This window comes from Ambystoma mexicanum, chromosome 2q (genome assembly GCF_040938575.1).
Source record: "Ambystoma mexicanum isolate Mex_15411 chromosome 2q, UKY_AmexF1_1, whole genome shotgun sequence".
Taxonomy (NCBI): Eukaryota; Metazoa; Chordata; class Amphibia; order Caudata; family Ambystomatidae; genus Ambystoma; species Ambystoma mexicanum.
In genome coordinates, this window is record NC_090924.1 from 158,194,349 (window position 1) to 158,220,724 (window position 26,376).

General features: G+C 42.7%; 1 protein-coding gene across 1 annotated transcript in view; it reads right to left on the reverse strand.

The window, feature by feature from the left end:
* Nucleotides 1-26,376, reverse strand: part of WNT3A (Wnt family member 3A) — a 260,966-nt gene that overhangs the window by 45,092 nt on the left and 189,498 nt on the right. Inside the window, exon 2 of the mRNA XM_069647078.1 lies at nucleotides 13,757-13,998. Within this exon, the coding sequence (XP_069503179.1) occupies nucleotides 13,757-13,998 (242 nt within the window). The remainder of the gene's footprint in view (nucleotides 1-13,756; nucleotides 13,999-26,376) is intronic.

The window sequence follows — 26,376 nt, forward strand, 5'->3', positions numbered from 1 at the left end:
GATTGGGCCTCTAGGTGATTATGGGGTTTGCTGAGTTGTCCCTCACATTCCAGGAGGTTGCAGAGGGGTAGTGGCCCAAGAATACTGTTTTCTTGCGGCACCCAATCTGGTCCTGTGAACCGGCTTCACCAAAAGTGGCCTTTTGGAAAACATCATAGATTTGTACAAAACCACAATGAGTTATTTATTTATTATTAATTTATAGGGCGCCCACTGCAAAATAATCATTTTATGGTGGAGGAAGGTGAAAGTACGAGGGAGCACAATGCAGAATAGGGGAGGGAATGAGGAACAGAATATCTGAAAATGTATTGCCCTTTCCATATTCCAGATCAGCTGCATGCCGGGGGGGGGGGCGGGAGGGAGATGCAGCGTGGGAAGAGCAGGAATGCGCAAAACACTACTGTTCACATAGAGGTTTGATGGGAGGACAGGTTATGAAGCGACACGAAAGCTGTTTTTTTTAATGCTAATTAATAGAGATCTTCTTTCACGTTATTGATGTATGTTGGCTTTCTCTACAGTCCTCTGTTCATGTTGCTTGGTCCGTTCTACTCTTTCCACCTTTGCCTCCTCTATGTCCCATCCTGTCCTTGGACTTTGCGAGTCAAGTTATTATGGCGTCCAACTAGACTGTGCATGAAGAGCATGTGGCATTTACGTTGCACACATCCTTGATTGCTATTTGTTGTTTACAACTGTAGGGTAGTGTGCTGGGGAGGCAACTGTGTGACTCTTGAAAAATGATGTCTTACTAAAGGTTCAAGGTGGATATGGGAGCACAGCTTGCCCGTCAATGCGGGGGACACATTGTGCCCTCCAATACAGTCTAGATCTAGGGCACTACTGAAAAAGAGCACCCGGGCACCCCAACCAATTTTCTGCACCATTTAGTTCATACTCATTATTGAAACTTCCTTCGGATGAATAACACTTGAATGTTATTGTGTAGTAGTAAATCAATGTTGTTGTTTTTGATTTGAGGCTACATCTAGCCAGTTCAGTGTGTAATATTTTATTTTGGACTCTGAGCGTGCTCTTTTCCTTCACACATTCTCTACCTATGCATCCCTCACTGTCTCTATGCCTATGTCTCCACCCCACCCATGTGCCAAAGCAAGGTTTCTCAACATTGGCATACCTGCTAGTCACTGGAATGGGATGGGAAGGCCAGACGTCAGGTTATTTCTCTGTAGGTGAGAAACTAGAGGATCCAACCAGGTTAAAAAATGCCCCTGAGGCCGAGCTCCTTTGCTTTTCATGTAAAGTTCTCGGTTGGGGCAGGGGACAAAGTCTTCCTTACTCCCAGAGGGGTACAGTGGTCACTATCTTGGAATGGTGTCACCCAATGGGGATAGACATGTGAGTGAAACAATTGGAGCAGAGGCCTTGATTCCTACAAGGGACAGACTGACAAGTTGAACCTATGTTGCTGGCACAGAAATTCTCAAAAGGTGACACGAATATCACCGTGGCTATATCAGAATTCCAGTCTTGGGCATAACGGAAGAGGGAAAAGAATTTCAATGAAGTACCTTTGGCTCCTGTGCCCATTGTGACCCTCTGTTCGGTCTGCATCATCGTTGACTCGAGAATAGATTTTATCTGAACATTAAGATGTGAGAGTGGTCCAAGGACCCAGCTCTTCATCAGAGCAGAGCCTTGTTTTCTTCCATGAACATGTGTTGCATACTATAGATGTCACTATCTCACCACCTACTAATTCTTCCAGATGTGCTTCCATCAAAAAACTCCAAGAATCTTCATTTTGCCAATAATGATGTACTTTGGACTCATAGTTCTATTCTGAACAAGTCTCCTGGAATACAGGGAGGAAGGTTCAAAATGATATGTAAATATTGCTTTTGGGTAGTACCAAGGCCTACACAATCAATTGCTCCCCAAATCTCACTACCATACAGAATGGATGTATAGACCATCGTCTTCATTACCTCAAGGCACTTATGCAGTCGTTTACCCCAAAACGATAATAGAAACTTACAAGGCCCTTATAACGGGCAACCACTCTTCTCTTCATCTATACCGTTGGATATCGGTATATGCCATGTGTTAGATTTTAAACACAGAATCATGGATGGAAGTTCCAGTCTAAAATGTTTGGAGAGAAAAGAGTTGCAGACCCCTGCAATAACCGACCTTCAATAGTACCAGGACATGGGTTGCTTCTTTGAAGGTTTGCTGCATTCTTTTGCCGAATGGCAACACTGGGAATTTTGTTTTTGCCAAATTTGCTGTTTTATTTTGCCCACAAACAGCGGGGGCACACTCTGAGTGCCCCCTACCACACCCCAATATAAACCTTATCCCAATTTACCATCTACCAGTTTTTGATTTAAAAAAGTGCCAAAAAGGTTTCAGCAAATTGCCATTCGGCAAAAGTTATGTATACTCAGGGATTATCTTGATTGTGTGGCACATGTGGTCTTGAGATGTGCTTGTGCAATCGTAAGTATGTTGTGGGCAAGGTTTACGAAGGTCACGATAGGTGGGCTGCCCGATAACCTGGGATAGTAGTGCAGAGTCTATGTGTTGATTGTGTGAAATAAAATTGAAATAGGTAGATAAGAGTAAGCTGTAGAAGGCTGGGGTAAGGCCCTATACGGATGTCAGCAGATATGGAAATCACACAACATTTCTGTACATATTGTAAGAGACAGAAAGCTAGGTAATAGCAGGCCTCAGAAATGTGCACCCGCTACCATCTTCTGGCCAGTTAGAAGTGACTAATGGCGACTATGAAACTGTGTGCCCCATGCACGTGGTGAAGTGTGGGGCGAGCAACTGCCCATGCTTGGCTAGTAGCGTGCAACTTGAAATTCTGCCCGACAATACTAGTGAGCGTTGATGAACTGTACACCACTAAGTAATTTGCTTCTTTGCTCATTAATGGCAGCACCACTTGAAAAACGTGCCCCCCTCCCAAAACGCCTTCTAAATAATATTTGGCTGACGGATATGTGATAGAAAGCAGTTAATTATAGGAAAGCAGCAGGCCGTGATAAAGAACCAAAATGGAAGCATTCTGGATTGCAGTCTTTATGGACAAGCGCTACAGGTCCTAGCAGAAATATCCTTAAAATGAGATTTAATCTGCTCTGCGTTCCCTCAAGCCCCTCCCAAAAAAACAAAACTCAAGCCCCTCCCAAAAAAAGGACTTTAAATGAATGCTGGACTCCTAGATCAGAAGAACAGACAGCAGGTACCAACGTGAAAATGAGTGCACTAACCTCAGGAGCAAATCCAAGAGAGTAAGAAAGAAGTCAAACAGAATAGGGGAAAGTCGCCCCACACCCAAACTTCCCACATACACTCACAAGACCTTAGCACCGTTTCCCTGTGTTAAATGCACACCATTTCAGTCACAACACACTCTACTATCTCTCCTATATCAGACTATGATCCAATGCCTTCCGGTGGACTCCGAGCCTGTGCTCCCCGGGAGGGAAAGCAGGCTCTTTAACTCGGACAAGGTTCACGCGCTTGGAGACCATTACGTTGGTGAACTGGTGAAGTCTAACCCCAAAATATGAATGATAACAATAGCATATCTAGTAGCGGTAGAGATTTCTACGTACGTGGAGCTGGGCATGGCGGTTCCTTGTCAGAGCATTTACGCGTCAGTTCTGATTGTGCATACCGGTGTGGTGGTTGGCAGAGGGAGCTGCAGTGGAGGTCACATGAATGGTAACTGCTTCCACACAGAGGAACCACTTTTTTTTGTAAAAAAACAAAAAAAAAAGTTGTACCTCTTGTACTTGGGTCTTCAAGTAAAGCAACATAGTTCCTAGAAAAGAGGGGCTATTTCAGGGGCGCAATATATATTGCTCTTGGTAGCGTCCCAGTATGTTTTGATTTGTATATACAGGACTACCTGTCGCAGTAGAAATCATATGCACCCAAAGCATGAACTACTGGTTGCAGTCTTTTGGAGGGTGCCATACTAGTTCTTTATAAGGTGAACATCATCTTATTAACCCTTTGCAAGAAATGTGGCACTTTTTGGAATGTCTTCCCTTAATATGAGCCAATTTTGAGGAGCTTAACTGAATTGAACACACTGACTGGACAATGCATAATAAGACACAGTAACATCATAATAGCGCATAAAAACTGTGGTTTTCAGAAAAGCACTACGTTTTAATCACTTTTACAAATGCCTGGAGATTCTGGCTGGAACAGAAGTGGTCCATGCCCTTTGTCAAATATGTCGGGCTCACTGGATTCCGTTGTAGAGTGCAGATGGTCTGACATGTCTCAGGTAACCATGTTAAGCAACTGGCAAGCCATCTCTACTACCAGCCTTCTGCAACAATGCTTTAAGTGCCATTCATCAAATTGGAAGAAGTGCCAACCAAACTGACATTTGGTATGAGTTGCATTGTACAAAATGAAGGATTGCAGATATGGCAACACCACACAGATATACCTCAAGAAAATACCTTCTATGACCACTAATTAAATGTTCACATAACAGTTGAACACCACCTTTTTATTTAAATGTCTCCATGTAGTTAGCAAGTAGATCTACGTAGTGCACAGGTCTTTATCCCTGAAAAAGATGCACAGGACTGTACCTTTCCTTTAACAAACGGGAATGCTATGGAATTCGAGCTATGAGTCCTTGCATCAGAATTACTTCTGCAGCCCATCACAGGTATTTTTCTTATCTTTTCAGTCAAGGTTTCGGCTCCATCAACACAAGTAACGCAAGGACCCACTGTTTTGAGGAACGATTGAATGCACTAGGAGTTGCTGAAGAGATTAGGTTTGGTGCCGTTGGTCGATTCCAACATGGTATGATCCATTCTGGGGACAATACTAACGTGTCACTCAGCTTGAGCCGAAGTAACCTAACACATAATTAGTTATAGAGTTTTGGTGTATTATTTTGATGAACTTCTTGATGGGCGAGCTGGTATGCTTACTCGCTTCTTACAACTGCCTGTTCAAATGCCCCAAACTTGGCAGATCTTTAAAAACAAACCCAGTGAATCAATAAAAAGTAGTGTGCTCATTTGTTGACCCATTAAGATTGTGTACTTCTACACAACATTTCTAATCTAAAGGGCTAATGCACATTATGCTTTATTTTGCAACTCAAGCAGGTGCCCTTGCAGCCAATCGGAAACTCTGATATATAACCACTGATGTCTTGTTCCTCCTGGGATACATTTGTGGAAGGAGACTGCCCAAATAATGCAGGTGGGCACCATGGGGAGGTAAGGGCTGTACTTGGGCCTAACACTAATAAAGTACTAGGTTCATTGAAATGCTATTGGGGCTAGCATTCACATGCATTAACAGAAGGTGCACTTATACTCCAGTGGGTGCGTCTTGGGGAAAGATGAAATGCCAAGGTGAGCCCCAAGTCAAGTAAGAGAGGTCCGTTAGGTGTGCCCCCTCCTGAAGGCATGCTGACACAGGTGCATCAGCTGTTGGTTTCAAAGTTTATTCATGAGAATAAAACCCGCGGCCATTGTCCGCTACACTTCTTCTCCTCGAACCGTCTCTCCAAGTCCCTCGCTTTGGTGATCAGGCCTTCCACATTCCAAGCTGGGCCTTGGAGCGGCCTTTAAACCACATGGTCTCCGCAGGCCACAGTCCTCTAGCACCTATGCATGCCTCAGCTGATGCGCAGCCGTACACTAGCACCTGCAAAGCTGCATTCTTGGGACTTTGCGCTTTGACTATTTGCTGAGCACGAGGCAATGCTGGCGCAACCTGTGTGCCAGAGGGCTACCCAGGTGGTCCAGCACAGCAGGGCACAATCATGATTTACTTCCGACCAAAGTCCAATCAGCCAAGTGCCCATCCCTACTGCCATTGGTCTGCAACAGCAAAGGAGACGCTTTCCTTCTGGGTGAGACTTTTGTGTTTGTTTGTTGCTGCTCACGACCAAGGAGTAAACCATATCCAGGCTCGAATAACTCTGAAATCAGGTGTGCACAGCATAATCCAAATGGTCACACAAACCACAACAAACTCTATGTGCATGATTGCGTGTGTGTTTCCAAGCAAGCCCTTTCTGTGATATCGAATGCACTGGCAGTATTGGTGTGTGTGTGCACATGCATGCCCATTACAGAACTGCAGCCGGTGGCAGCTCTCCTCCCTTGGGAGGACACCGTCTGGCCTACAAGGCGTGCAGCCACTGGTAGACACCCTTGTGCAAGGGAGCAGTGTATCACACTACCACTGACCTCCCAGGTGCTCGCTTCAGAGTGCATGCCATGGGCTTTAAATGAATGTCTGGACTGGAGTCAGTCTGGAGTAAGACCTGGCACAAAGGGCCTCATTACGAGGTCAGAGGTAAGGGGTTAACGGCCGTTAACCCCTTACTGCTGCATTACGAGGTCCTTTAGCGGGTCCCACTAAGGGCGGCTGGTAGAACCAGCCGCCCTTAGCGGAAGCCTCTAAAGGACCAGGGAGCTAACAATGGGCATGTTATTAACGAGCCCGTTGTTAGCTCCCTCCCCATTCCCATTGAGCCCTATAGGGGCTCGAATGGGAATGGGGATAGGTTCCCTGAATGGGGAAATACCGGGTCCTCCAAGGTTGCAATGACCCGGTAAGTCCCCATTCAGGGAACCCGGACCTGGTATGCGGTATGGGGGTAGCCATGGCGCTAATAACTCCATGGCTACCTCCATACTCGTAATGAGGTCCAAAGCCTTGAGTGGGGATCACACAACCTCTGCCAACATGGTCAAATTATTTCAAATGTTATATTCAAAATGAGTAATTGGTACTGCTGCGTACATTAAAACTATATCACACAACTTAGTTAGAAAACAATGCCCAGTTTTATTAAACACTGCTAACAGATGCCAGTGGTCAATGCGTTTCAGACCCACTGGGTCCTTCTTCAGGGAAATACCTGTTACAATGATGCACAAGTAGAATATATGCGGCAATGTAAAAGATAAATGAATCACCAAATGACATATAGTCATGATGAACATTTAAACATGAAATGTGTCCCAATTGTGAAAAAAGACAAAAGGAGAAAAGCAATACATTACACAATGCACATATACAAGTTATATCAATAACCAATTGTTACAGAACAAAGCAGCCGAGAGGAAAGAGAAGGAACATAAACTAGATCGTATAACTTAAGACCTAACCTGCAACAGCAGTCTGTCGTGGCACTAGCCACAATATAAAAACACAATTTGAGACCTATGTACAGTCAAAACCAAAAAAGAAACCATTGTATACATCCATGAAACAAATGTCAATCTGAAAAACGTGCATAGAAAAAATACATACAATACTAAATTGTAGATCATCACTTATAAGAATCAGTACGAAAATAATAGCGTACAATTGAGCCTCAATCCTAGAAAACAAAGGAAAACACAAAAACATCAGAAATCCATTCAAAACCTAACCCTCATTAACTTGTTTATACACGTTTACATCTTATCCCATGAATGAGTGAGGAGAACCACAATCAACAATCAAAGTAACCGACACTTACCATTAAGCATAACCAAAACATGGGGCCTCATTACACGGACGGCAGTAAGGGTTTACCGGTACCGGTAAGGGCACCGGTACCGGTAAACCCTTACCGCCTTACTACGAGGTCCCTTTGCGGGTTGGTACTTTAACGCCTGCTGTTTAGCAGGCATTAAAAACCAACCCGCAAAGGGACCAGGGTGCTAATTACGGTACCGCAATTTGCGGCACCGTAATTAGCGCCTTCCCCATTCCCATAGAGCCCTATGGGGCAAAAATGGGAATGGGGAAGGGCAATGGGGGAAGGGGGACTTACCGCCCCGCCAACCTTGGAATAGGGCGATAATTCCCCTTTCCACCAAGGCGGTGCCGGTATTTTACCTGCATGGAAGCACCTTGGTCCTCCGACTACCGTGTAATGAGGCCCATGGTTTTGTACTCGTGGGAAAGTCACGTGATCACTTTGCGACCAGATGCATGTAACGTAAAGTAACAGAAAAGATATGAGTTTATAATGAACGTCCACGCTGTCCGCCAAAAAGTACTCGGTCAACTAATGCAAAACAGCCAAAAAATAAATGTAGTGCACTTACAGGTAAGTCTGGGTCACGTTACGAAATCACATGATCAACCGTGCGTGAATAACGTAAGCAAACTGAAAGCTAAAAAATAAACATGACTATGGGCATGTCCCATAAGGATCAACTATGCGCAAAGAATCTAATAAACATACACGCTAAGGCAAAGACAAATTACCTGATGGTACCAAGATCCAAATTGACTAGAGCCGGTGGGAGTAGCTTCCAGTGAAAGCTGCACAGCTCTGAAACTCCCTACCCCCCTCCTTGAGGGCAGACCAAACCTATCTGAGCTTCAGGCACGACTGCACTAAGTGGCTCAAAGAAAACGACTACTAATGCACCCCAGCCACCCTCCTCTTACTATGACTCATTATGTTGATCTGTAAATACCCCGTTGAGGTTGTACATTTTTGCTAAATTATGTAATGTTGTATTGCGTTTTCTTATTGTATGTATATAACTGTGTAACCCTAAACTGAAAGTATTCATGTATCTTTTGCGCCCTGATACTCCCCGGGTCTGGCACGCATTACAAATAAATAAACAAACAAGAAAACTGAAAGCTTGAGATAACAGCTATTGCTGCCGAGGATAGGAACACATAGCTCAATCTGAACATATGCAAACAACCGGCCAAGGCGCGGCCGTGCTCTGCCAATCATTCTGAAAACTAAATATATATATCAATATTTCAATAATAAATCAACCACCCAAAGTAAAGGATGCTATCTCCTGCAATTGCCCATATTGCTATGCGTTAGAGAAAAAAGACTCTTGTTGTTAAAAAAGCCTTATAATGTAGCAACTGTTAAACCAGTATATTGCAGATTATGTCCTCACAATGGTGGCAATGATCAGTCTATCTAGTCATCATCCAACATTGCTCTAAATCTAAGATGTAAAGAAAGGAGAATGTTGGAGACTGCAGTCAAGTCATTCTCACTTTTGTCACCTCCTTCCTGGTTCACCTCTCAGAATGGGTGCCTCTGAACGAAGGAGAAGATTCTTTGATCGCCACATAAAGGTCCATGCATTATAATGGGAAACTTGTTTGCAGCGCATGGAAGTAGATTTATTGTAATGTTGTGTCATGTAATGTTACTGGCAATTATACCACACACCGCTGCATAGTGTCCAGTCACTCGGGACATGTGGGTGGAAAGTGACTCTTGGCTTGCAAAACTTGCTGTAAGAATAGGTTGGCCTGAGCTCTCCAGGTCCTTGTTTTGGAGGGCTTTTTTATCCAACTGGGCCCTTGCAGTTCCTTCCCATTTCTTGGAGATTCCTCTGGTCTTTTCTTACAAGTTGCCATGGGTCCTTCCAATCTAAACTCGCGGCACGGAATGATTGGGAGCGGTGATTGCGGTGCAGCTTAGACTCAAGAAAGAAAGGTATCCAATGAGAGCGAACTCCAGCCTCACTGCCCCAAAAATAACTTTGACAATGTAAGCCTGTATCTCCCTAGACCGAGTGGTTATGCGTGTGTCTTTTCAAACTTCTTTTTTAAAAATATTGTCATTTGTGAACCTGCCACAGGTGGCGCAGCACAGGGATTCTAGCTCCAATGCATAGAGAGAAGAACATTAGACCAGTTGTACTTCTCTTTAGATATTGAGATCTAGGCGCTAAACACAGTGGCAGCCCATATGCTATGTTTCTCCTTTGCTCGCCTCACAGCTTCCAGCTGCTTAGCCAATCAGCAAGCTTAGATTGAAGGCTCTAACCAACTGTAAAGGTTGTATAATGTGTACACACTCAGCAGAGGTCAGATATCGACAAGTTCTGTCACAGAAAGCCCCAGGAGAGGCTGCCCTTCATCCCCTGAACACGCTGTAATAGGTTTAGGCCCTTACCATCGGGTCCCCTGGTTTACACGGTGAACGCCACCACCCACCGTTGGAGGCCCTCAACTTTTGTTTAGCATCACTAACTTGGGCGGTGGTCACCTACCACACAACAGGGCCATTGTGTGCGGATCCTAATGCTTCACTCTAACATTCACTGCAACTGGCACTGCTATTCCTGGTTCACGACTTTGGGATTGGGGTTAGGCTGGGAAAGTGCCACAGATATTTCAATATTATTGACAGCATTTGCTTTCAGCCACATCACTGTGGCAGAGATGTAAAGGGACAAAAATGGTGCAGTGGCTAGTTACAAAATCATAGGAGGGTTACAACTTTACTTAGCTGGATCACACTTGTGATGGCCACCTCATGCTTTCTTCCACAATAATAATATTTCAAAAATACATTGAAGATAGTCGGGATTAATTGTGAAAGTCATTGTTTTGGGAGCACTGACTAACAGAGCTGTCTACTCTATGAATGGGTCATGGCTTGATATATTTCAGAAGATTGTGCAGCCTGCCCATTCCATTAAAACCCCCATAAGAATCGCCAGAATGGTCTGAAAATGAACAAAACTTCTGAGCATAGTGAACCAACAGGCTCAAGCACCCCAAGCAAAGAAAATAAGACTGAGAATCATAAGATCAACAACGTCACATATACAAACAGTATACTTTGTGTTAATAGAGCAACAGTAAAGTCCTGCATAATTTAATTGCTTCTTCATGTGCACCACACATGACATGGCAGAGGTAGCCACTGGCAGAGATACCACAGACTGCACAAGAAACCTAAGCTCAACAAAAATCACCAATGACTAGGTGATAATGTCCGCATTCCAGGTAGCAGACTGCCAAACAGGTTTAAACTACCATAAATCTGGTCACTGCAAAAAAAGATCGATTCAAGAGTAGACAACCCATTCAGAAATGTGCAAATTCAATTGAACCAGCCAAAAGGAAATACTGGCAAAACCATCCACAACCAAAAACTCATACAGCAACACACAATCTCCCTGGGGACTGGCAGCTGAATGTCCGTCCCAGCCAAGGAGCGGACACTGGGCATCCAAACATTAAGGATGAGCTCAGAGACTTTAAACAGGAGAATTAAGTCCTTTGTGCTAGACCTTTCAGTAGTGACTGACACAAATGATCATAAAAACAAATCCTACTCAAAACACGTGTATGTATTCAGACATTTTACATCCTTTCTGTTCAGTAGCTCATCACGGGTGTGTCTGGGAGGCTCCAACACCCTGACCAGAAGGATTACCTGTGGTGTACCACAGAATCAGGCAGTCAAATCGTTCAACGAGGCTGCGACACAACCTCAAAACCAATCTAGGCGTAGACTTCCACACCTCCACCCGCAACAATCTGTTCAACGAGGCCGCGACACAACCTCAAAACCAATCTAGGCGTAGACTTCCACACCTCCACCGGCAACAATCTGTTATTCTTTGAAAGCTACAACGAGACACCGACTTGCTCAACATCCAGGCCCCACTGCTAGAAAACTGCTTGATTCAAACTGACTGACGATCAGGATCACAGGACTAAGTATTCCTTACAGTAAGATACAAAAGCACCCTCATCAAAGACATCACCAACCTCATGATTACCAAACCCAATGGGTCCACTATCAAGCAGCAGTCAAAGGTAAAAGCCGCAGGATTCCTTCTTGACTCAGAGTTAAACATGGAGACAGAAAGGATGGTGTTTGCTCTTTTCCGTTTGATGGTTTTATTGAGTGCACCCTGGGTATCGCCAAACTGACTTTTAGTTTTGATTTGCTCGGATGTGTCCCCAAACTGTTGTGCTCCTGATCCCGGCAGGTCATCATGGACTTGTGTCTGCATTTCTTTCACCATGGTGTTTGTACTGTACCTAATATTTCAATGTAGTTCTTCCTGGTGCTTCTTGACTATTTTCATGCTTTCTGGTGTCATTGTGTACTCCCGAGCCAGCTTCTTCCATGCTCCGCAATGCCCCTTCCAAGGCAATCAGGGTGTCCTTCAAAAACAATAATCCACCCAACCAAGCCAACCAGCCAAGTGATTACAAGTTGCCACTTACACAAGTTCGGGCCTTCGCACTACAAAGGAAACGCTAATCGAGCCCTTAAGTAAAGTCTAGCAACATCCAGAACATTCTCACAGGAGATCCTGGGATTCAAGAAAGAAATGACCCTTAGGAAAGAAGGCACCAAAGCGAATCAGTAAATTGAATAACCAAGGACGCCTGTTTTGGCATCGAATATGAAAGTGAACTTTCTTTCTATATTGTACTTTAGACTCCATTCTATATACCTCCCAGTTGTAAAGACTTTGATAAAACAGTAGAATAAAAATGCCTTGAGGAATGAAAGCATTACAGAACTATTCTAATACTTTCTCCCCCCATGTAGCAGGCTGCAGCCACACGTATTCCTCTTCCATGCTTCCATCTTTTATCCAAGGGGGATGTATTTAGGATTTTAGAATAACATGTTTTACAGTAGCCAGTTATTTTACTGAAAAAATGAATCGAAAAACATTGATTTTTAAAAAAAACATATATATGGGGGGTAAGTGGTTAAAACGGGTGGGGAAGGGTTAGGGGGGTTAGAACATAGGGAAACGTGGGGTTTGGGAGACCCCACCTCACCGAAAATAAAAAATAACAACAATTGATCATTTTTTGGATGGATTTATTTCGGTAAGAAATCCATCAACATGTTTTTTTCTTGGTAAAATCACATAAAACCGTTTTTTAAATGTCTTTTTGATACCGATGTACATGCATAGTGTTGCATCAGAGCGCTTATTGGGAGGGGTTGCTGGAAAGAGGGGAGGCCTAAGAGGTCGATACGCAGACTCCATGGAATGAGGGGGTCAGAAAAGCATAACATTAAATTACAACCAGGCTGTATTACAGATATCTAACACCGCAAAGTTAAAGACAAGTGCAAACAAGAATCAGGCATTCTGAAGTGGTCACTTTCCCAGGAGTCTTCTGAGTGTTCATCTATGCTGTGTCTAAGCAAAAACTGCAAGCCAAAATGACATGCAATAAAATATAAGCTTAGCAAGAGCTTTCGTAGGAGCAATACGTTACCAAACTACCACCAGAAACCTAGTGCCTCCCAAACGGACCTTAGAAAAACCACAATGTATCCCTCCGAACAGTAGCAAACAGCCAGAGGCGCCACCAAGGGGGGCCATGGCCACCCTTATACAAATGCTGCCCCCCCACCAGCAGAGGCGCCACCAAGAGGTGCCACAGCAGTGACCTCATCAGTCCACCCCTATGAAAAATGTCTGAGGGCGCCACTGCATGCAGCCCTTTAGATATTGCCGACCAAAATACTTAAAACTCTGCATTAGTATATGGTTGTATAACGTATTAGGCTCACAATGTCAACAACTATTCACAAAAGTATCCCAAAGCTGCACACTAGAGTACCTTAAAAAGGTCACCGTGTGAGTATTAATTTCCCATTCAGCAGCATTTCACATCCTGATCAGAAAGCCTCGATTCCAGTTGGACAACTCAGGAAGAAGGTCATTGAATGCAGCCGTATCAAAATTATGGAATACACCCCTTCATTATACCAGGAAGATCCAAAGCCAACCCACTAACTAACACAAACTGCTAAACACCCACGTAGCAGAGGAAAACTAAAACTGACAATAACAACTGTCCCTATACTAGACACAAAACAATAGCACCTTGGAAAAAAGATGTGTGTGTATATCCTACCTACATGCTTTGGATACCTTACAGTTAACGCACTATACAAACAGCATACAAGTACATGCCTGACCAAGTAGATCCAAAGTGTAAATGCCCCAAGTACCTTTATCCAACACTGGCCCAAAGATAGCCAGGTTATCGTTGACTGTCGTGCAGTTCCACCTCCGGCCCCGGAACTGGTGTTGACACTCTTGAATGCCGATCTTCACGCCTTCCGCCACACTGGGCATGATCTCCACATAGTTCCGACAGAAGCGCAGCTGCTTGGGCACCAGCCCCGGGATGCTGCCGCACAGGATAGGCTGTGTGCCCAGGGAAGAGTACTGGTGACCAATGGCTAATGACCTAAGAAGACCGGGAGAAATCAACAAATGATATGATTTGCCACATACACCTGTCAAGGAGAAGAAGAATAGCACTAAATTCCATGCTCATTTCTATACATTGCTACCATAGGCTTTCAAGTAGTAAGATATATCTTTTCCATAATCTACATGACAACATAGTTCACAATCTTTATTTTTATATTTTCATGCAGTAGTAGAAATGCATACAGATAATTCCACTTTGTGTGTTATTGTGGTTACATACCCGGAATTTTGAGTGAACAGTTTCACACTGATGCTTTGTGATATAATAAGTGAAGGGGCCACAGAGTGCCCTATAAGTGATCTAAAGCAAGGCTTAGAAATCCTACAAAACAGAATCTCTTGTGAGTAGGAGGTGGGTGAAATTTACGACAGTGAAGCAAAATAGACAAACTTTGATTCCTGTTTTGCTTTGCCGGGGAGTTGCTTTACTTTTACTGGTCTGCTGTGTTTGAGAAATTACATTTGATGCCTGAAATGTTATTGTTTTTGTCGGTTTTTCCAGAAATGTTGACCAATTAGGGGGCTGAATGTTTTACAGTCCCATCATTGGATGATATTTTTAGGCAATTTCGGACGGGATAAAGCCTGTAAAGTCCAATTTCACTCCAAGGACAACATTGGAAAAGGAATTTTGCCCAGAATTCGCCAAATGGAGCACATTTCGTCAATTTGTCTTCCCCTACTGTTGGGATTTGCTGTCAGGTTGTGTCTCCTTGTCACCTTTCTCTCGTTATATTAATCCCCTGGATAGCAATATATTTTAAAGCTGCATCACTGCAGGAGGCCAGCAGGTTTATTTAATTGTTCTTTTCCACAGGGCTGGACATGGGGCTTAAGATGATACAGGGAGATACACCAGAAAACTCGCAAAAGCCTTATTACGAGTACTGTGGTAATACCACTTGTTTTTAAAATATCACCCAACTATAAGTTGGATTTGTAATTCTGTGTAAATATCCCATGCAGTTCTGATTCATAATTTGGTGGTATGTTAAACATAGAAGGTATTTCAAATTCCATTTCAATTTACCATTATCAGTCGACTCATAATCAGGGGTATTAATAAGTGAAATACTGCTCTCAGAGCAAACATCATTGCCACCTCTTCATTACGTCATGTGTCCACAAAAGGGTATTCCCCACTTTCACCTCATTTGACTTTCAGCAATTTATTTTTGCTGCATATTTTACCACTTTTCTTACTGCAACAATTCAAAAGGTAAGTTAGGGTAGGGTACATAGAAGGTGGGGGTGGAGGGAATAAATGGAGTTTCCCCCCCCACGCATTTTGCGGTAAGAAAGTGGCAAAATCTGTAACAAAAGAAAACATTAGTGAAAGTGTATTTGGACGAAACATAGTCAAGGATCATTCATAGATCCCACACAAGGGAGTTCCTGTAGTTGTTGCTCCTGGGAATCAAGTCTAATGTGTCCCCCGTCCCATTACTGTCATGAAAATACTATGAACCTTGCAGCCAGTCCCTGCTTTTGCATGCAAAGTAAACACATCACCTTCCGTTTTGCAACATTTAATTGTATAAAATGTTATTATATACTCAATACGAAATATTATGAACCAACCTAAATTATAACAAAAGTAAAACGTAGAGAGTAATGAAATCACAGAGCACTGTCAATCACTTCCTGAACTGCTGGATTCTATCGATTCGGTACCATTGACTCCCCATCTTTATTTCCCAGAACCTTTAAATGTTTTTACGTGCTTCTTCCTTGATCCATATCTTTATCGCGTCCCATCGCTTCACCCACTCCTCTCATTTCCACAGTGTGTTGGTTTTTCTGTGTATCCCCAATTAATTCCACAACAAAATATTGCAACACTGTGCCGTAGATAGATCTATTTTTGATAATTGCACTCTTGCATTTTTTGCTCTTACCGTAACGTGTTCAAGACCCATAGCAATTTCTCCATTAGGGCTGTGTAAAGTTGCGCAACGTCGCCTCGGCGCACTACTTGAAATGTACTGCAGAACCTTTGCAATTTTCGCATATGTGATTTACTTGCAGATAAGTGGTGCTTTTTTTCACCTCGGCAAACAGCTGTAACCGAAAATCGAATTCCACTAACGGATACCCATCCATCCTAGGAAGTGGTTTTCGTACCCCAGTTACCTCCCGCTCCAAAAAGAATTATACTGGCAAACATGACCTCGAAGGCCAGAAACATGTTGGGTTTTCAGGATACTCATTTACATTCCCGGGATACATTTGCGTACAATGATTCTAAATGTATGCACATTTATTCTCATGAATATCAATGAGGGATATCTTGAAAACCTCTCAGGATTCCGGTCCTCGAGACCTGGAGTTGGACAACCCTGGTATAGCACTTATCTTGCTCTTTTTCTGTCATGACTGCCCTGGGACTAAATCCTCGTTACTTCAGGAATCTAGCTTCCTGCTTTAGCACGCTAAACGATCATCACTTTTTTACGTATTATACAGGTAATTATTAGTTACATTTAGAAGATCTAATTAGTTAATGTTTGGTGATTTCTTTCCTTTTTTTGGTAGGGATAGAATGTGCAAATGGGATGCAAAAATGTCTCTGCGTGTTTTCCTTTCCACTAAATGTACTTCAGCAATAATACACTTCAGCAAATGTTGTTACTAAGGTTTGTATTCTGCTAAATGTACTTTATCTAGAAATAAACATTGCAAACGCTGTGAAATTGTATCCAATAAATGAATGGTGTGGGCAAAAAAGGCCTCTGTCAGCATAGTCCATAAAAACAAAAACTGGGAAACTTGATGAAGTCGCAAAGTCGGGAACTTCCCACAATTACCCTAGGGGGGAAATTCATTTGACACTGTGACTCCACATATGGGCCATGTCATCTTTTACTATGACCAACACGATTAGAACTCATCTACTTCCATCTTCATGGAGTTCATTTATTCAAGCGATCGCATGGTGTGCTCTCACTCTGGCTTCTTTTGGAAATTTGCATCTCTGGATCTTTCCCAGTCATTCTCCTGATGTCTTCACTATATCAACCATTCAGGTCCTTCTCAAAATGCATACATTATGTCACATTGTGGGTATTTTGTATCATCAGCATTTTGTGTCAATGGAAAGTCCTTCTTTAAGTATTCTAAATACGTTTCTAATATGTGAACTATTGAGGGTGGCTTGCCTCTTTATTTGGCCCAGTATGAATCTACATCACTGTACGTCCATATACTTCTAACCTCTTCACCCGGCCCACCTTATGCTTAGTCCAATAGAGGCCTGCTGGGAGAATCTTTGTCTGTTTTGATTGCACTATACATGAGAGATTTAAGACTAACCCCAGACCACCTTCCCAGGTTTGTGTATAGAGTTGAGGTCTGGGATTACAATGTACTTTCTGAATCACTCTTTTCAAATTGTCAATGATCTGACTATATTTCCTGATTTGATTCCTGTGCAACACATAGACTGACTGTGTGGATAGCTCAAAAGTATAGTGCTCACCTCTTACACTCCTTTCATCCTTCCCAAATCGATACATTACGTACTGTTAAAAGAGGTAATAATGACATCTGAGATTACAGGGTTTAGATGCAGAAGGAATCTGGCATTAAGATCTAAATAAGAACACAACGTATATGCTAGTATTGTAACGGTATGGAACGCCCTACCCACGCACCTCAGGGGGATTGACTCTCATCTAGCCTTCCGCAAAGCCTTAAAAACTAGGCTGTTTGTCTAACCTACCTGCCATGCTCTCTGCAGGCAGATGAACGTCACATGTAACCACGCTCCGTTTCTCTCTCTGTAACTAAGTACCTTATGTCTTATACGTATGCATCATTTTGCCTGTGTACACCTCATGTAATAGTGCCTCGATGTCTATGGGCCGCAGTGCGCTCTACAAATGTAATAAATAAATAAATAAATAAATAAAAAATAAATGTATGTTACAATCACATACCATCCAGCACTTCTTCATTGTTGTAAAGCCAACGCATTTATTTATTTTGACATTTGTAGAGCGCACCAAACCTGGGGGCATCTGATATAGCTTTTGGCCTCTATTTCAATGCTTCTATTTCACAAATTGGTGCTCATACAAGTAATCTCAAATCTGTTTTCAACCTTCTTTGATATTGATATTGATATTTTATTTGTATCGCGTTCATGCACAAGTGTTTCAGAGTGCAAGTGTTTGGAGCATTCCCCAGATGCTACAGGTAAGGAGGAGGGGCCACCATGTCCGACCTCTTCCAACTATGATTGGTAGGTTGAGTGCAACAAAGAAACCACAAGTAAGGTTGATTTTAGAAACCACACCTTTGCACAAATGCTGCAGTGAGAATGAGGGGTGGCATGTCACAAGCAAGAAAGTAATTCTGATCATGCACTTACATCTAAAAGACTGCTCTATGGCATCAGGGAGGAGTTATATCTATATACAATTGTTAATGATTGCATAAATAAGAAGCTACTCAGCCATGACAATCTGCATCCACAGAGTGGATAGAATCTACAGGTTAACCCTTCATATTATTGCTGGATGTATACATTGCGCTGCCAACCCGCGTAGAAGCACAGCAGTTGATAGTGGATGCGAACCCTCAAGTAATATTAAAGATTTTCAAAAATAAACTTCCAATCATAAATACATTTCTGAAAAAAAGCCATTGAATAATTTGTGGAATGAGAGGGAGCAAATGTAGTTCTCACTGGTGTATGGGATGTATATGTAAAATAATCCATCTTTCATTGTGTGTGTATTGGTGTATGTTATAGATATGTATATATACAAAATAACTGTCTAGTGTGGCAGTTTTCAACCTATGGCTAGCTTGATGTGCTGTACAAGAACTCCAATCAGCACCATCCAGCCTAGTCAATGGTGAGGGATCATGGGAATCGTAGTTCAACACATCTGTAGCAGATGGTGCAGAACCCAGGCCCACTGCACCTGTCACTTAGCTTCCTCAGTGAGTCTCTCTTCTTCTTCCTCCACTCAACCCACCACAACGTCCACCCCCAATGATATCCTTTCCTTTGGTTCTTTTCATTTTCTGTCTTTGAAATAACATATTTGATGATCATATTGAATAGAAGGCTTAAGTAAAACATTGATCAGTCTTCCCCTGCCTATGTGTAATGAGGCATCACTTTTCTAGGTATATTTTAATTGCTAGCGTTATTCCATTTATTAGGATGCGGCAGCACACCCTAGACTGTGTCACAGTGCTTCCAAAGAAGATCAGGCAGAAATCAGAGCGAGGTTTTAAGGTGCCTAGGCATAAGCAGAGCAGTGCAAGGTCCAGAGAGGAATGCTGAGTTAGCAGCTAAATACTAGTAATTTCTAAACATTCATGAGTTGTTTGTTTTCCTCGCAGTGATATTTACATGGTGGTTTAAGAGGATCCGGTGAAAACTGCCGAAACAATACTGTTTATGTTTGGGTATATTCATGGTAAGCGATGTTTCAATCATTGTTTTTTTTAATGCTTTTTGTCTGTTTACTTATCAGGTAGACTAATTAGCAAGTTTAGTTTTATGTGTGATGCTGAGGTATTATAGCCATAAAGACTGAGGGAGGGGTTATTATCGTGGGATAATGACCCACTCCAAAGTTACGGTCTGAGCCAACGCCTAGATTCATGGGTTGGGAGCGAGTCAATAACCCGAATGTTAATTATCCCTCCTAAGGTTTATGAGGATATTAGCATATAGTGCTACTGGCAATATAGTTGTTGGAGTTGTGATGAAGTAAAATACATTCGTTTAATAGTGAGCTTGTAGGGGCAGCGGCCTAGACGGGAGCCAAATGATTGGTGCTGGCACGCATCAGGTTAGTGGGGTGGGAGGGCGTATGGCAGACAAGAGGTTGCGAGCAGGCAGCGGATGTAGGGTCCGTGGGGGATCTGCCCAGACACGGGCTGCAAACAAAAGGCTGAACTTTGCAGGTGCGGCCTTTTCGGCCAAAAATCTCCATGTTTGGCCTTTTATTTATGGTAAACAGACTTAGATCCTATGATGCTATTAGCACATTGAGGAAAAATAAGACTATAGACGTGCCTCAGTAGACTCTGTTATTTATCCTTAAACTAGAAACCATGCATAGCAACACCTGTGCCATCTCCAGTTCGCTGTATAATTCTTCCTGTATATTTTCCATGTCTTTGGATATCCTACAACCGTTTCCTTCTGTAAATTATTATTATGTAATATAACACTGTATTACCATGTATTATAATGTATGAATTGTATATTCTTTTAAAGCTACCTTTGTAACTAAGAAACTGCATATTCCTGTAATGCACCCTGATACCCCCGGGTTGGGAGCGCTTTATAAATAAACAAACAAACAAATACCCAAATCGTATTAGTAAATTAAATATGATTTTATTATTGAATGCTATATCAACAGGCTGCCTTCAAAGGGTGAAACATGTAATAGTAAACCTGATGGAATTGGGTCAGTTTTAGCTGGAGCATGCACTACGTGTAATGTAAAAGTAAATGGTTTCGAAAGCCAAAAGTGAAAGCATTGTTTCTTCTTGTAGTGTGCCTTCTGGTGTGTTACAGTGGAGCGTCGTCTTCAAACAAATCTGGCTTGGAAATGCCATTCTAGTTCTTTAAATGCAGATACATGTGTTCTGTTGTTTGTCAGTCTGCTTTTGACAGAACATGCTTTTAATGCAGTCAATAGGAGTTATTGACTGTATTGCGAATATTCTGATTGTCAGAGAGAAGGGTCGGCAAGGACCTCCATTTGTTATCATGGACGTCATTGCAGAACCAGTGGAGTGGGACCCAAGAGCCTGATGGAGGGGCTTTCAGTTTTAATGTTGCTTGGATTTTTATCCAAGCTTTTCAATAACTTTTAGACATGGTCGGAATGGGGCATAAAATTGGCTGGGGCACCAATGAAAAAGTGGCCCACACTTGCAAAATGGCAATTCATTCCTTTTGTGACAGACATTTTGAGTAGTACCCAAGGATTAGGTTTTTGATCAAATATGATGCAAACTGTGCATTTTAAATAATATTTATTCAGTAATTATGGTCAAATCTACTAGCCGCATGGTGAAGCAACTTATCAAACAGTTGCACATGGGCCACAAAAGTGGCCCACACTAGCCTTTTGTGTTTTTGGTTCGGGCATTGCCCTATATGCCAGCCAAGCCTGCTTTTAGACACCCCACACAGACGAGCACCGAAGATTGAAGCATACAGCTGGGCTATGTCTATACCTTGGAGAACCACTTAGAGGTCACCAGCGATATTCTGGGCATGCTATAGGCCCCAAAAACCACCACCAATGGTTCACAATAGAGAATAGGATTTATTTATTTATTTATACATTTATATAGCCCTAACCCTCAGGCATCTGGGCGCTTGTACTTAAGAAGTCAGTTACATTGCAATTTTAGTCAGGTTACAGATGCTACAAAAATGGGTTAAGCAATTCAAGAATACATTCATTACATGCATGAGTTAGACCTTTATGGAGTGTGGTCAAATTGGTGGGAGGGTGGATTGTCTTGGGTAGCACTTTCGGTCTCGGTTCTCAGGAATGTAGTAATTTATAGGGCGTCTTAGCTAAAGAGCCAAGTTTTGAGGCTTCTTCGGAAGGACCAGAGGGAAGGGTCTCCTCTTGATTATGTCTTTCAAAAGAAATGGCTACATACTAATGAATAATACAACTGCACCTATTGCATTCAGCTGAATTTTCTTTAAACGAGTCGATAATGGATCTTAACATGCACTGAATTTCCAAATGAGGGTTAGAACCCAAGATCTGGTGACTTCAAACCATTAGCTAAAACGCCCATATCACACCAGCTGACAAAGAGGTGGAGGTTTACATTGCATCTGAAAAGGCAAACCTTTAGCTCATTCACCAAATGCAATACAAGTGGAAGTTTCTTATCAAGCATATAGTTATTTAAACCTTCACACAACCAACACTAGCCACAGTTTTAACAATGCATGCTGCATCCCCACACATGACCTGCCCCCATCTGATTACCTGCGTGTACTGGACAGACGAGGCACGTCTCCTAACATTCTAATTGCTCAATCAATCTGTGTGCTGCGCCAGACTAAGATCCAACACTAATCCAGTTAGGTGGCGCCGTGCGCTGCGACACAGCACACCGTGCCATGAAGACACACGTGTGGCAGTTAAATGCTTTACAAATGCCAAAGTGTCATAACATAAAGGGTGGTCTATTACAGGCTACTTTTGGTGAACTGCGTTTCCCTATTTATGAAAGATGACCAACTAGCTCCCCAAGCTCCCACAGCTCCCCTCTGGGCCGAACTCCAATTCATCACAATCTGGCTCCATTTAGCCGCCACAACTAGGGTTTTAGTCACCAATTGCTTAGGATAGATCAGAAGCGACCCTGCAGTTAAACATGAGATTTATCTTTAAGACTATGAGCTTAAGCCTCTTTTTGACTAGATGCACAAGGTAAAGGGCGAAGAAAGCAACAGAAGTGAGACAAGCCAGCGACATGGCCAGAATGAGGATGAGAGGGAATGACTAGGAGAGAGTGTGCGCTAGACTTTGAAGGAGTGACAAAAAGAAGCCTTGGAATTCCTCTTTGTGACTCCTACAGTGCAAAACACAAAGTGGTCATTGGACATGGAAGGTGTATGTTGAGGTAACAGTGGCAACTGGTGATTTTTTGACCTGGAGGAGCATAAATGTATGCATCAAATATGCGAGAGCGACTGAGCTCAGCGAGGGAGCCTGAACCAAACAAGGTGGGATTGGGGCTAGGGGGGAGTCTAACCCATGAAAAATGTACTTTATGAAAAAATTGGGAGAAAAGCCACACTGTTTGCATTCACTTCAGTTTTGTATGGTAGTGCATGAAAAAGCCTAATACATTCATGTCACCAACAGTTCACAAGACCATTTTCTTATGCATTTTCATGATGCTATTGCCCACAACATGCCAGTATATAAAACATGTTCATACGGGTTGCACTCATACATGTCCATGCTAGCTGCACCAGTGTATGCCAGCATTACCACATAAGGACACCCAGCCAGCAAAAAATGCCATGCCACTGAAAAAAAGTATATAGAGATTGACTATAGTAACCCCGGGTAGTGCTTTTACCCTTGATGCAAAGTACAACAATGCCATGACACACAAAGAAGATATGGCCAGACTGGCTGCCACGTAGAAAAGTAACACACTCCATACCACTGTAAGAAGGTTAATGTGCACTGGCACCACCAATTTACGCCAGGCTAGTCAGGTACTAACACTTTTCATGTTTGCTTTACACTTGCTGCCAAGTAAAAATCCCTTGCCACATTAAGAAAGAAAATGCAGATTGACACTACAAATGTAGGCTAGTATAGCCACATAGTAACACTTATGCTTGGTTTACCCTTGACGCCAATTCCAAAATTCCATGACACAGTAAAAAAGTGTATGCAAACTGACACTAGTAGTGCAAATCGGCATATACTTTCTTAATGTGTCATGACATTTTTTATTTGGTATCAAGGGTAAAGCAAGCATGATAAGCATTATCATATGGCTAGACTAGCCTATATTAAATGTAGGCATGTCAATAGAAGTGCTGCAGGTGCCATTCACGTCAGTATATGGGTTCCCAGCATCTCCCATGCCTCTAGTCACACCGAACAAGCAGCAGGATGGCACGGTTTCAATATGCAGCACACACTCGATTTACAACTAATTTAGCAGTCGAGGTGTGGCAGAACTTTTCAAAGGGTGTTCAGTAACCAAATGGAGCGCAGCACCATTTATTCCTCTCCCACCAACAATGTTCCCAATATGGAGACATGCGCACCCCACCACAAGTTGCAGCGGGGTTCTAGCTTCTAGAATTTTCAGCAGCATTACGCTACACAGAAGTATCAAGTAAAGGCTTCCTGGGTGTCTGGCTCGACAGTGCATTCACAGCATGCCAGAAGCAGAGGAGTACAACAACTACCACCAACGGTGAGCCATGAGGTCGATCAGTAAACCCATGCCAATAAAGGCAAGACATTTGCTTACAAAACCGAAAAGTTTAAAAACTTGGAGAAAGATTATTGCATACTTTATGCAGTCATTCTTAGTAATTATCCCGACTGACTGGCAACTCCCTACTTTCAGAATGGAGACGGCTGGTAATCGGGTGAAGGGCCGCTTGTCCTAGGGGGGCCTTGAGGCACTGACCTGTCATTGTCAGAGCAGTGCAGTGCTGTAGATTCTCTACTACACAATAGTAAGGATAGGTTGTTGCTGCATTCACATTGAAACTGAGTGCCGTTACACCAGTTACAACATCATTACGATAGGGGCTTTACTTTACACACTTTAGTTTTTGTTGTTTTTGACAGCCTCTGTACACTTTGAACAATGTCTGGCTGTTGGTGAACAAGTTAGAGATTAATACTTCACCAGAATAATATTCTAGAAAATGATTTGGGGGAATGTCAGCCAAGCAGGTAAGATCATCAGTAATAAAGGTCTAACCTTGGTATATATAACTATGTAATGAGAAAGAGCTCCCACCTTTCCTTTTAGTAAACCATATATGTGGTTTTTTTTTGTCATAGGCAGTGTGCCCTTTCAACCAGTTCCAGTCCCTGAAGAAAATCCCATCAACAGCGTTGGGGATTGAAACATGTTGGGCAATGCCATAGGAATCCTAACACACACACATTAGTGTTGGAAAAATATACAACTGTTCCTATTTTTAATATGTGGTAATATATTTTCAGTGAGAAACATGAGGATTTTTTTCTTGGTGCTGATATATGTTCATAGCAATGTAATGTTTGTCATTTGATGCTTTTGTGTTATTTATATTTATTGAAATCATTTTTCAGAAAGTTAGTTTAATAACATTCTTGAGGTGTCTAAAGATTCATTTGTTTTCCTATATGACACCACATCTAAAAGGTAGGGTTACATTCTTGTGGTATTGAATGCATTACCCTGAAAGGTATATGGACACTGGCATCATTAATGTAGTCCAGTCTAGCCATCTAATAACATTTATCATGTTTGTTTTACCCTTGTTGCACAGTTACAAACTAATGGAAATGTGTAGTGGGGCACACACCCCTGCTCAGAGGCAGGCAGCCCAGTCCACTATATAAATAAAGCACAGGGGTAAACTGTGCTCCTGCCACTCCGGCAAGCTGCCCCTGCGAGGTATATTGTTAACCTTTTGATTTTGCACTATGTCTTGCACAGGAGGCAGATGGCCATTTCCTTGTGGTACCTGTTGTAACTGTGGTACCACATTTCCCGCTATTGTTGTGCAGCGCTTCAGCTGTAAAACCTGAGCAGGAGACAGCAAACAACATTCTACTCTCCAAACATCCAGAAGCACTGATCCCGTGCAATGCTTGCACTAATTGACAGCCATGAATCAGCTGATTGGGCTCAATTTCAAGAAAACACACATTTCATGCAAGAGACTGTCCACATTTGCACTTTTGTCCTGTTGAGTCCTCCACCCAATTTTCAACACTTACAACGCGGAGTGTAATTGTGAAGAGTAAATGAAGTCGAAATGGCTTGTACTCTTCATTTTTAATCTCTGCTTTGTGAGAACATTTTTAACAGGTGTAAAAATACAAGGCGTGCTCCATAGGAGTCCTTTGGTTTTACGCCTGCATAAAAACCTCATGCAGGTGTACAACTGGGTTGTCTTCCAAGAATGAGAAGGAAAGCAAAGCCTTCCTACGTCTTGGAAAGGCACACAAATTAGCTGGAAGGGAAAAGGGAAGCGCAAAGGTTTACGCCTTCTTTTTATCCTTTCATTTTGCACACCACTCAGTGTTAAATAACGCCCAGTGGGGTCTCCTTATGAGTCACAGATTTCTTCATTTTGTTGTTCTGGAGACTGCTGCAACCTTGACGCTTGGCCCGTCTTTACTGCGCTCTGTTTTCGATTTGTTTCCTGGCATGGCGGCTCCGGTTGTAGTACTGCCCTTTACTCTTCGTTTACATGGCGGTAATATCTTCACCCATTGTCTAGGCGGAGCCGCGGCCTTTTATTTACATGTTGAGTGTGGGAAAGCGTGATGACGTGCCCCGGCCGTGACCTTTTGTTTGTCTCCAAACCTTCAGCTCTGCCAGACAGCCATTTAGCTAAATGAACTGCACCCTTTGCAGGCAGGCACTATTGTGCCCAATACTTGATGGAGTTGAAAGTGGCTCCCGGGTCTGTTAATCACGGTTGTGCAATGCTAGCGATTGTCAACCTCACGTATGCCATCTGATGGTGTAGTGCGCGAGGGCACAAACCTTTGGCCAATTAATCATCGGCAGTGATCAGAAGGTGCAGCTGCCATGTGTGCAATGATGTCAAAGAGACAAAGAATGCCCAGTGACT